Here is a 13270-nt window from a genome sequence, read left to right on the forward strand (position 1 = left end):
GAAGAAAAGGTCTAAAGGAGCAGGGGAAGTGGGAGGGGAAGGGGAAGGGAAAAAAGGGAAAAAATATGAGAAAAGGAAAAAAATGGAAACAAAGTCTTTGCAAATAAGGAAGGGTGGAGGGGGTGAAGGGAAGGCAGGGGAAGGGGAAAAAAATAAGAACCAAGATACTCATGTAATGGTACAAGATCCCAATGATGTAAGTAACCGTATTTTATACCTAAAATGTACCAATAAACTTAATGGGGGAAAAAAGCCCCATGAATCTACTTAATACTCTAGGACTAGATTGAGGAAGTCCCCCGCTAAACCCCAGAGTGGACCCCAGAATAGGCTGTGTCCAAACTGTGTCACAAACTGGAAAATGCAGAGAGGGACTTCCTGTTGGCATTAGTCACGGGCTGGGTCAGTGGTGGTCACCTGTATGGACGTCAACCTGTCCTCTCTCTACCTTAAGCACTGCCCCTCTGAGGAAGCAGTTTACCTCGGCACCTGGTAGTTCAAAGTCCTAAAGGAAAGGGCCTCTTGATCTCTGGATAAAAGGGCAGTGCGTGGGGAGGTTTCTGGCAAACAAGCTCTCTGAACAGCATCAGAACTGTGTTAAAAAATGCCAGCTTGTTGGCCTAATGGAACGTCCTCTTCCCTCAGGGGTACCTGGCCGAGGGAGGGACTCCAGCGTGCAAGGAGTTCATACTTTCACAAAGTAGGCACTTCCGCCCTTTGGGCACTGGCTGACACTATTTTCACGTGTTTAGGAGGGCAGCAGGTAGTGTGGGTAGCAGGGATGAGGGGGCATGACAGTTGGTGGGGAGTGGGGCAGACTAACAGGGACATGGCTCCTGAGCAGAGCACCAAGGGGAAGAACTGGGCTAGGGTGGGTCACATGAGGAAGAAACACATATGGAAGCCATGTCTGGGAAAGTCATTCAAATGCATTCTTTCTGACTACTGGATGTTTTCACAAATCACATGACTACCCAAAGGCAAAGATTCTTGGAACAAAAGCAATAAATAGTGTGAAAAATAGAAAAAGTCTTTACATGTCATATTATTTTTTATCTCTATTCTTTGTACTTTGGGAAGAACAATACAATATGGAAGCTACTTCTATTTATCCTTAGTCCTCTTAGTAAATTTATCTTTATCCACCTTTCCTATGGCAGGCAAAATAAAGCTGACTTCGAACTTAACACCTGCTCTAAACACCCTGCCTTCAATGTTTTCATATGGGATTTAGGAGTCATTAAAAAATCTAAGACCAAGTAACTCGGTAATTTTGGCCAACTAGTTAAATGTTGAGGGAATAAAGATGGTGGAATTGTTGTTTAGGTCATTTGAAAGCCATGAATATTCTAAGGCCATTATTAAAATATTAGTTTTGTCTTTTCCTCTATCAATTCTTCTCCCAAATATGCACCCCAAATGACTTAAAATCCCTTCCCCCAATTCCTAGTTCTATCTAAAAGGACAAATTCAGCAGAGGCTGCTCCAAATAACTCCAAGTGACAACAGCATGATCATCTACAAGGGGGAAGCAAATGATACAAAACAAAAGATAGTCATTGACGTTTTTCTTTCTGAAGTCCCTTGCCTGAGAAGTTGGCTGTGATCTCATATGTCTGCTTCACAGATATAACTTGTAGTTTCCACCAAAGAATCCGCACAATACACTATGCTAGTGTATTTATGGGAGGTGTGGGCCTGATGGTTGAAGCCCAACATGGTTATTCTTTGCTTCACTGCCAGAAGGAGTTTGCCTGTAAGTAAATTCATATTGCAGTTGTACTAGGGTGCTCTCCAACAGGTAGGGATACTATTTGTACTTGTATGGTAAAGACTCATTTAAGAAGCAAATAACAGCTACTTGCAAAATTGGTGATTTGTATGAATAATTGGGATTTTTTTCATGGATCAAGTTTGTTTCACAAATATATATGGGGAAGTTGGGAGAGGGAAGGAGAGAAGCGGGGGAGACAGACAGAGAGAGAGAGAGATTCATTTGATCACTTAACACATCTACAGAAGGTAATACCTGCAAGGTGGTGGATGCCACACAGTTTAAGCTGTCTTCCCTCTGGGATTCAGGCTGATGAGAGCTACACATTTGGTAATCTTGCCCATAAAATGCTGATTGGACACTTATCGTAGAATGCCGAGGGCACTGGAGATTCAAATGGTCCCCATCACAGGCATAGGCAGTGTGGTTTTGCAGGAGTTTGGTTAGGTAACCTGGAAAATATTCAGCCGCGTTACAAGTGGCCCAGGAACCCATCTGTCCTTCATGGATTTAGAAGCAGGAGGACATCAGTGCCCTGGAGAAGGGGCTGCTGGGTCTGGAAGATGTGGGATGTGACCTCCATAGAGACTGATCTGAAGAGGTCCCCAAATGTGGCCTGGAGTTGGGGCTGCAGAAGCAGGCAGCTGTCATGGCTGGGCCTGGAGCCTTGCTCTGGGGTGGCCCATTGTGAGGCAGGGAGGGCACTTTCCCCTTCAGGAAGCACTTGGGGGTTGGCCAGGAGCCACAGAGTAAAAGCTCCTTTCTAAAGCAGGAAAATAGGCTGAGTGGGTGTCCCTAGGCATGTGGGTGCCCGTCATGAAGGAGACTTGCATTCCCTGATCTCCTAGGCCTTCCCGGAGGGAGAGGTGGGGTTCTACCTCAGGACACCACTCCCGGCCAGCGTGGCCCTGGACAGGAAAGCCTGGCAGTGCTCTCTGGGGTGTGCAAGGCCTGCCGGGAAGACATGTGCTATGGTGGGCCTTGCTGTGGACTGAATAGTGTTTACCAGGAACCTCAGAACATGACCTTATTTGGAAACAGGGTCACTGCAGATATAATCAGTTAAAATGAAGTCACACATAAAGCAGGAACCCTAATACCATATGACTATATACTTCCTTAAAGAGGAGGAGGAGACTCGGAAGGAAGACAGCCGTGTGAAGACTAGTGGGATGCATCTACAAACCAAAGGAAGCTGAGGATTTCCAGCCAGCACCAGAAGCTGGGAGAGGCAAAGATGGATCCTCCCCAGAGCAGGGAGAAAGCAAGGCCCTATCAACAACTTGAGTCCTACTTGCACCCTCCAGAGCTAGGAGAGAATGAATTTCTCATGTGTTCAGCCACCCAAGTTTTAGAAATCTGTTGCAGCAGCCACAGGAAACTAAGCCAGGCTCCCAATCCCAGCGACTTCAGATGCTTCTCAGGCAAGTTGAGGAAGCCATGCTGGGCCTATGCTTTGAGGAGCTCTAAGGAAGGGCTGGTAGGCCTTGGGATCTGGATTGTTTCTCAGAAAGGAGGAAGGAAGTTTCATCCAAAATGTAGATTCCTTCCTCCTTCTCACACCTCACAAGGTCAACAGCAAGGCTGCTGGGAGCACAGCCAGGGACTTTTTGGTGAGGTGTGTGGGAGACACGGCTGGCAGCCGTGGGCCTCTGAGAGGGAGGAGCTAGGGAGAGGGAGGGCCATTTCAGAATGCCCCGATTCCCACACCCATGACCCATGCTTCCTTTACTCCTGCTCAGTTTCCAAATCTTCTCAGAAACATAATTCCTGGCAAGAGTCACCCAGGCCAGCTCCCTGGGCTTCCAGGAAACCCACAGTCTAAGAGACCAAAGCAGTCTGGTAGTCCCATTTGCCCATCCACGGTGTTCTGAGGAAGGAAGGCTGTGAACAGCTACAGGCAGGCTTGACCCAGATCTGAGCTCCACTTCTGAACTTCTTTTATTTCCACCCTTGAAAACTACTGGGAGAATGATGGTGAAATCAGCTACCCTGAGTTAAGTTCACTTAGGGAAGCAAAGCTAACCAGAGCAGCAGAGGAACATCTGGCAGCAACGTGAGTCCGAGTGTCCTGCTCGCCACAAGAACACCATCACCCTCACGGTGCACCCTGCCAGGCTGAAACTCCAAGATCCTGGGCTGCAAAGTCTCCCTGTAGGGAACCCACATGGGCTCTGCTAAAGTGCTGAGCGCTGAGCACTGGGCCCCCTTCATGGGGTCTCAGCACCCTATTGTGAGCTATACTCTGCCTCAGGAACTCGGGGCCACACCAGTGCTCCCTCTAGGCAAGCACCCACCCTGAAGCGCCCTTACTTAGCTCTCTTCAGGCTTCTTTTCGGAATGTTCTATCACCACATCATTCCCAGAGCCCTGCTGAATGGCCAGCTGACTACAGTGTCATAGTAATTCTCAGACATGACTGGGTTAAAGTTCCCAGTTTATCCTCAAGGCCATATGGGTAACTAGCTAAAAGAAATGGCAAGGCTCTCAGGGTAGCAGAGCCAGAAGACAGAAGGCACCTTGGTCCCAGATTCCTGCCTGCTCCACAGACCACTACATGGGTGAGAAGGAAACTTGGCCTGGGCTGGGCCATTACCTTTCTTCATGCTATTGCCACACTAAACATGCCAAGCCCACTAAACAGAACTGGCTCTCTTGGGACCATTTCCATCAAAACACCCATGCACAGAGCAGCAGGCAGCCTAAGCCTCCCACCCCCACCACCTATCATATCCTTATTTGGTGAGTGTTACTCTGTAGGCAGAAGCTCAAAAGGTTAGGAAGAACTACTACAACTTCCCATTCATTTAAATAACATGGAGCACTTGAAAGATCATTTTTGGGTAGTGAGTGGGAACATAAACCTGTCTAGAAAAGGTTGAAAAATGAATGGAAGTTGGGAAAATCAAAATGGTGCTTCTGATAGGCAGAATAATGCCTCCTAAGGATGTCTACAGGTCTTTACTCCAGGGCATGTGATCATGTGACCTTACATTGTGCCACTGTGCACTGCAGATGTGATTAAGCCAAGGCTCTTTACGGAGAGTTTATCTTGGGTTATCTGGAAGTGCCTAACATAATCACAAGTTCTTAAAGGGAGATAAGCATGAGAGTGAAAATAAACAAAAGGCTCAACAATGGAACTAGGGTTGGATGGATGCAGCGGTGTGTCCAAGTGTGTAGACAGCTTCTAAAAATGGTAAAAACAAGAAGACAGCCTGGACAAAACCTTCATTTTCGACTTTGACCTCCAGAACTGTAAGATTAAATTTTTGCTATTTTAAGCCACTACGTTTGTGATCATTTGCTCCAGCAGCCATAGGAAACTAATACAGTTAATATAAATGAGGATTACAACAACCTGATGAAGCTAAAAGAAGTGGGGCTATAGGGCTATAATTGTAAGAACTGATGTTCGGGGAGGATTTTTAAATGACTGGTTGAATTAAAGGTGGAAGAAGCCCATGCATATATGCATGTGTATACATAAATATGTATACAGATGAGTCTTAGGTGATGTGTAAAGTATAATTCTTCACATGGGTTGAGGTCCAACAAGTTTGAAAGTGAGGATTGGCCAGAGACTACTTGAAATGATGGGCCGTGGGCTCTGATCTAAATACAGGGAAGGCAATGAGAAGAGGAGAGGGCCGAGGGCCAGAGGATCAGTTCTGCTGAGGGCCAGCAAGGCCAGACTGCGGCAGTCATACCAGCAAGCTGGAGGGGCAGGCGGTTGTATCCAAAAGTCCTCTGAGGGTAGAGCAATTGCAGGTCATAGAAATGTCCAAGAGTGGCCAAAGCGTACAAGGGCTGCATGGAGAAGGTTGCTGGAAACAAGAATGACAGGATGAAGAGTGAAGATGGGCTCAGGATCAAGTGCACCCCAGGATGGAGGTGGGATTAAGGGTGGAACAGCAGCCTTCTACCAAGACTGGCCTTGAACAAAGCACAGATAACAGATGAACCACCCCCAGTCTAATTTCCTTTGCAGTGCGTTTCTGTTTTCCCAATGACCAACCCCGTTTCCAGTGGGCTGAGCACTTTCGACAAGACACTTAGCTTCCCCACACCTTGGTTTCCTGGCTGGTTCAAAAAAGAACATTAAAACAAAACAAAAACCAGCTACTAATGCAATTATGGGTTAATATCTGTCTGGATCAAATTTTCCACTGTATCAAAAATGCTTTTTTTCTTTTTTTGTACCAGGGATGGAACTCAGGACCTTGCACTTGTGAGGCAGGCAGTGGCATCACTGAGCTAAATCCCTGGCCCGAAAATGCTTTATTTCTTAATAGTCTCAGCCAGACTTTTTACAATCTAACTCTGTGTTTATAGGCAAGTATTTACTATCCTAGAAGAAGATGATGAAAGTACACACTTAAAAAGTCAGGCCTTGGAGTCCAGTACAGCCTGAGACACTGGGGTGATCCTCGTTAAAGGATGGAAAAGGGGGCTAATGGGAGGTCACAGACTGTGTCCCTCACATAGTTCAGGGATCTGAGAAGAGCTGAGGACGAACTCCAAGATCTTCTGTTCCCTCTTCCCCACTGTGGATCAGCAGATACTCCTACAGCTACAACCAGGCTGGAGCCTTTCTCAAAAGATCTTGAAAGGCTTGGATTGGAAAGATATTAAGAGTAGTTCAGATAAAGATTTTTATGTATTCATTTTTTAAACAAAGAGGAAGAGTTCCTGGGAAATGAGCTCCATGACCATTAATCATGATATGTCAACTTAAGTGGATTAGAAACTGCCTCGCAGATTAATAAAGCAGAGTGCTTGCTGGGTGTGTCTGTAGATGATTGGCATGGACATCAGCAAACAGCACAGGAGACCCAGATGGGTTGTGGGTGGCAAAAACCAATAGGCTTATAGCCTGGACAGAATAACAAGGGAAAGAAGAAGGAAGCTGCCCCGTTTTGAAGAGCTCCAGTCTTTCTGAGAGGGTCCATCCTCTGCTGCCATTGACTCTGGTCTCCAAGTCTCAGTTTCTTCAGCCTTTCAACTAAGACTTGTGATCCCCAGTGAGCTTGCTGGCCTTTGACCTTGGACTGGTGCTGTAAGCTTGATCCCTCTTATTCTACAGCTTCCATCTTCTGGACTGAGCCGCTGGTGGATCTGTGGCTCTCCATTGCATACTCTCCCACCCCTGATCCCGTAAGCCTGCCTAACAAATCCCTGATATATTATACATATATTTTCTATTAATTCTGTTTCTCTAGAGAATTCTGATAACAAGTCCCTAAACAGCAACAGGAACACTCCTCCATCTTCAGAAAAATATCGAGAAACCATCCTTGGGATCATCATCCCCATCATATTGACAATGAAAACTCATTTGCGTACAATGTAATGACTAGAAGAACAACCAGGATGATGTAAAGGACTGATTTTCCACTAATCATGGCAAGTGTCCGTCCCAAAGCGTCCTGGGGAAAAGTGGGTTACACAGAGTGGGGTAAAGAGGAAATAAGCTTGGGGCTTTTGAGTTAAAACCAGCTCAACACGCTTCTCCACAAGACTTCTCTTAGGTAGATAGGCCAGTGTGCCGTGGGACCTCTGGAGACCGAGGCTGGCACCCATACTGATCAGACCCCCGCTTTTCTGCAGCAAGCATCTGCAGGCTCAGGTTAAACACATTCTGTTTTCCTCATTTTTTTTGTTAGTATATTTTTGCAGTGCACAGTAAACACTTTCATCGTGGTTGGACTGGTACAGACACACATCACAACTCGACCCTTTTCACTTCCCTCCCCTCCCCTCCCCTCTCCCCCCTCTCCCCAGATCCCCTTCTATCCCTTTCTAAGAACCAACTCTTTGACTCACTGATCCTTTGCACTGGTTTTTTCATTTGTTTGTTTGTGTTTCAATTTCATTAATTTCCACTCCAATCTTTAGAATTTCTTTCCTTCGGGCTGGGGATTCAGCTCAGTGGTTCCGCTGCCTGCCTCGCAAGTGCAAGGTCCTGAGTTTGATCCCCAGTACAAAAAAAAAATTCTTTTCTTCTATTATTTTCAGATTTGGATTGTTCTTGTCCTTCTGGGACCTTGAGGGGCATCATTGGGTTACTCATGCGGGAATACTCTATTCTTTTTATGTGTGCATTTACAGCTATAACCTTCCCTTTACAGGTTTTGGTAAGAACACATTGTTCTTAAGAAAATATTCACTTGATTTCTGCATAGGTCAGCACCAAGACCTATATCTAACCCAGCTGATTTCTGAGTCCCAGACAGCTTCAGAATCTCTATCATGAGCGAGCCAGTGATGGACAGGAGAGCAAAGGAGTAAAACTGTCACAACTAAGATTCAAGTTGGGGCCAGGGTGCAGGACTGATGCTCACTGCTGAGGATTGGTGTTCCCATGTTTTGTTAGGAGAAACAAACGATGAAATGGGCAGAATCATCTGTTATCCACCATAAACCACTGCATAACTCTAAGGTCTTACTGTGAAATTGTAAATCTTGAATAACACAAATTAACCTTGAGTTCCCATTGGTAAAACGTTGAACAACCTGTTTCTAAACAAATTCCACTCTTAATCAGCCCCCTGCACTCCGGACAACTCAGAGAGAAGCACACAGCCGGGTAACTGCCCTCAAGGTCCAGGCACGCCATGCTGAGCTTTTGTGGAAAAGGAGTTCTCCCTTCTGTCCTCCTTTTCTCCTTTTCTTCTTTCTTTTTTCTTTCTTTTCTTGCTTCCCTCCCTCCACCTTCCTCCCTCTCTCTCTCTTCTTTCTTTCTTCCTCATAATTAAGGTCTAATAATTTAGAAGGGACAAAATGGGCTGTGAATTCTTTGCCCCTTTCTTTTCTGAATCCAGAGACTCTCCAAAGAAATCCAAGTTTCCTGAGGACTGACGGGGCCTGAGTCCCTCTGAGAACAGAATGTAGATGCATCAGTCCCTGGCCCTGCAACCATGTGCTGAAGTCTCCCCACCGCCAATGACCAATTTCACAACCTTACTTCTGGGAAGAGAATGGAATTCAATTGTTAGATCCTTGCTACCTCCTCCTCCTCCTCTCCCTCTTTTTTAAAATTAAGGGCACCCTGGTTTTGTAAATACTGTAGTTAAGAGAACACGCCCTTTCATTCACAAATACTCATGGTGTCTCTACATGTTTGAAGTTCTTTTCCAGAAAAGGGTGGTTTTTCTCTTTTGTGTTTGTCAAATTTGTTTAGAGCAATGAGTCAGTGTTCCTAAGGCTGCAAGAGAGGCCTCATGATGGGTGAAGAGCCCAGAATTGGGTAGCATACACCAGGAGCAACAAGATCAAAAACTGAAGTTAAAGCTGGGGTGTAGTACAGGAGTACAGCATTTGCCTAGAATGCACGCAGCTCTAGGTTCGATCCCCAGCAGCACAAAACAAAACAACAAAACAAACAAAAAAGTGCCGTTAGACCTGAGTTTAAGTCCTTTCTCTAGACCCAAGTCTGGACTAAGATGCTCAACTCGGGGGTTAATGATGAAGAGAGCTAGAGCCATCAGCCTGTTTCTTAGATACCTGAGGGGTATCCCCAGGGATGAGGGTGACAGAGAATGATTACTGCTCAGAAACGATGAGCTCAGATCCCCAAACAAACCAAAGGAGGAGAGAGGTAAACTGAGTCTAGATGGGGCAGAGACAACATTTCTTTTCTGGGTGGGAAGAGTACATTTTCTAGCACCCCACCGTGTGTGAGAGTGGGCCAGTGGAAGGCTCTGGGCCATGGAGAGAAGACAAGTGATGTTTGCAGGTTTGGCCCTTGGACCCCCACGTGACTGACCACTCTTTGCTCCCCCCGTCTGCTGTCCCATGTGGACAAAGAACAGATTGAGGCCACAGAAAGTAGGGGAGGCACAGGATGGATGGAGCCCAAGGCATCAAATGAATGCATAGGGCACAGCTTTCCCCCTTTTGTAGCTGCACAGGACAATGGCACTTGATGAGACTCCAGCACTCTGCCACCTGGTCCTTGTGTTAAGTGGAAAGATGGTAAGACTTGAGAAATACCAAACCCCTTCACCCAAAACCCCTCACTAGTTTGTGTTAGGGTTGCAACCTTCATTCCACGTGACCTCCTACCTTTATTGGGGGACCCATTTCCTTGAGTTAAGACCTTACTACTGCAAAGCTACAATTAAAGTGAATTAAATTAGTAAGGAGATAAAAGGGCTTTGAGGTCGCATTCATTAGCCTCCCAGTCATACTGTTTACCTTGGTGTGCTACTACTTAAAAATCACATGAGCCAAAGTGGAAGCCATGGGCTCTGGGAGCACATTCACGGGGCCTGCTCATTGACGAATGTGGGAGAGGAGGTGGGGACAGAGGCAGGCCGGAGAGGAAGTCCCAAAGAGAGAAATGGAGGCAGTGGGCTCCACGGAAGGAAGGACTTCAGGCCCAGGAACACCTTGCATCAGTGCTTCTCTGATACATTCAGCACTGCCATTGTAGCTCTGTTTCCTCCTCCATCAAATGGGAGATTTTTGCCTACTTTAGAGTTGATGTGCATGGGAAAAGAGAAGAGGATGGGTCGGGGATTCAGCTCAGTGGTGCCGATGCCTGCTTTGCAAGCACAAGGTTCCGAGTTTGATCCCTGGCACCCCCCCCCCCGCCCCCAAAAGACAGAAGAGCAGGAGTGGCATGGTTTACCTTTGAGTGTGTACCCCCAGGGTCTGTGGGGTGAAACTGAGACATTAAGAGTAGAAACTTAGTCCAACAGTGGTGTTCGAAGGTGGTGGCTTTTAGATTAGATAAAGTGATTTAATACTGATGGCTTTGTCTGAAGAGAGACCAGGTCCGGTGTGGTGGCTCACGCCTGTGATCACAGCACTCGTGAGGCTGAGGCAGGAGGATCACTGTGAGTTTGAGGCCAGCCTGGGCTACATAGTTAGACCATGTCTCAAAAATAAATAAGTAAGAAGAGACACCAGATGATGTAGACAAACAAGGATGGTCCTTGACTTTGGACCAGAACCGTGAACCAAAACACACCCCTTTTCTTTATAAAGTTCCCCAGCCTGAAGTATTTTGATTGTAATAATAACAACAAATGGACTAATGTAATGAGGATATGAGAAGCAAAAGAAATTGGATGGAAAAGGGAACCCCAAAAGAGAGAAGCATTTGGCTTTAGGAGTAAGACATTTAGGAAAAGAGTGGGTAATGTTTGCTTTAATGTTCTGTAAAACTACCCCAAAAGAAGGGCTCATTTATATGAAGGGGATTATGCCATAAATCATTTGCCCCAGGTCTGAGGTTTCGGAAGCATTTTTTGTAGGAATGAATACAATGCACCCTGAAAAGAATCAGCTAAGTGCTAATTTGGATGAGTCTGCTGGCTTCTGCTATGTCACTTTTGAGCCTATGAATTCCTGATATCCACTTTCCAAGCACCCGCTCCTGAATAAACCCAGCTATGCTCTTTACAGTAAAGCTGTCTGGTTGTCTTAAAACCAAGTAATTCTATTTCCAAAGGCATAAAACTATAAACTTCCCTTCCATGCCATTGTTTCAAAAGCATTTAAAGGGATCTCAGAGTGTATGGGAATAAAATCCTCTCAAATTCCTCAATAATGGAAAAAATAAACCTGGAAATTGTCTGCTAAGATTTGACATTAAAGCCCTGGCTCTGCAACTTTTCTGTCTTAGGAAGTGAACATTTCTTCATATTCTGAGAGTGCCACACGACATCATTCTCTACCCATACAGAGACTTTGTCCGCTTACCCTGGACTTCGAACTCTTTCATTTTAATGTTGGTTTTTAACTTACTCAATTGTCCCTTATTATTTTTTCTCCCATAATCTCCTTCTCTTTCTGTACACTGATCTGTACCCTGATTCATCAAGGCTTCTGCTTTCCCCCACATATTCATTTAAGTTTTAAGCAGTCTTTTTCTGCATAGATGTCCTCACATACACAATCATGCATCACTAAAAAAACAAGGATACATTCTGAGGACTGCGATTAGACAATTTCATAGCTGTGCAGACATCATAGTATGTACTTATACAGGCCTAGCAGGGTATCCTACAACACACCTGAGCAGGAGTCTATCATGGACTGAAATGTCATTGTGTGGCATATGGTGACATTTATGTGTGTGGGTTGCAGTTCCACCACCTGGAGTACAAGACTCTGTGGTACTTTTATACATAGAGACACCAGGTCTGTTCCTTTCCTTTGGAATGTAAACAAGTAGTCTGCTTTGGTTTAGGCTATATCCTCACCACCTAGAAAGAGTCTGGCAGACTGTAGAACAACAAACCATTTTTGAAAGAATAATGGGTGAGAATAAGTGACGAAGACTAGCAGAGCAAGAGCTGATCAAAGGTGAATGAGTGAGCAGCAGGGTCCAATTAATCCTCATCAGCAACCAGCCTCAACCAGTACTTAAAGAGTTCCCCACATAATATGCATATATAGCTGGGTGTGGTGGCCCACACCTGTGATCCCCGCACTTGGGAGGCTGAGGGAGGAGGATCACCTTGAGCTACATGGTGAGTTCAAGGTCAGCCTGCACTGCATATTGAGGCCCTGTGTAAAAAGAAAAAATTCTATATACTTATATATATATATATATATAGAGAGAGAGAGAGAGATCCCTGGGTATCCCAGGAGCCCCTGTAGACCCCCAAATAGCCAGATTCATAAGTTCCTTATATGAAATGGCACAATTTGCATAAAACTTATCTCCTGTATCCTTTAACTCATCTCTAGATTACTTGTATTACCTAATACAATATAAATGCTGTGTGAATAGGGGTTATATTGTATTATTTACAAACACTAACAAAAAAACTGTACGTGTTCAGTACAGATACAAGTTTTTTCAGAATATTTTCAATCTACTGTTGGTGTGTGTGGATAGATGGGGGAGAGGAGAGAAGAGAGAAGAAAAGAGAGAGAGAGAAAGGAATCAATTTAAAAATTACTCTAAATTAGGGGTGGTGATGCACATGCCTGTAATCCCAAAACTCTAGGAGGCTGAGGCAGAAGGATTGCAAGTTAAATCACAGCCTGGGCAACTCAGTGATTTAGAAAGACCCTGTATCAAAATAAAAATTTAAAAAAATAAAAATAAAATAAGCCTGGGAATGTAGCTCAGTGCAAAGGCCCTGAGTTCAATCCCTGGTCCCACAAATTATAATACTAATATAAAAATAGTAATACAAATTTAAAAATTACTCTAAATGTGTTGTGTTGGTCTTGAATTTCAGTCTTTAGGTTATATTCACTATTTTATTCCAAACTGATCTGGTAGCAGCTCCTCTGGGCTTTTTCAACCAAACATTTCAAATCCTACAAAAATGAACACCTTGTTTGGTGACCAGGTACCAACCTCAGAGAGCGATTCAATGAACACCATCTGGATTAGATTAGTTTAGAGGTAACTGGATCAATCCCCAGCATCTAAACAAAACACTTTTTCTTTTCTTTGGGGTGCAGAGCGATCCTCCAACCCCACAGCCACTTGGCGATGAAGCCAGGATCTCGGTGCATTTGATAACT

General features: G+C 45.0%; 1 protein-coding gene across 6 annotated transcripts in view; it reads right to left on the reverse strand.

Annotated features, from left to right (window-relative positions):
- Positions 1–13270, reverse strand: part of Eva1c (eva-1 homolog C) — an 88471-nt gene that overhangs the window by 47711 nt on the left and 27490 nt on the right. For 5 of the 6 annotated variants that reach the window (XM_004842284.4, XM_021256157.2, XM_021256160.2 and 2 more), the window contains exon 2: positions 2030–2226. The exons of the other annotated variant lie outside the window; for it this stretch is intronic. In XM_004842284.4, the coding sequence (XP_004842341.1) occupies positions 2030–2226 (197 nt within the window). The remainder of the gene's footprint in view (positions 1–2029; positions 2227–13270) is intronic. 6 annotated transcript variants of the gene reach the window in all.

This window comes from Heterocephalus glaber, unplaced genomic scaffold (assembly GCF_053883595.1).
Source record: "Heterocephalus glaber isolate CG9 unplaced genomic scaffold, H.glaber_assembly_v1.0 deba00000122, whole genome shotgun sequence".
Taxonomy (NCBI): Eukaryota; Metazoa; Chordata; class Mammalia; order Rodentia; family Bathyergidae; genus Heterocephalus; species Heterocephalus glaber.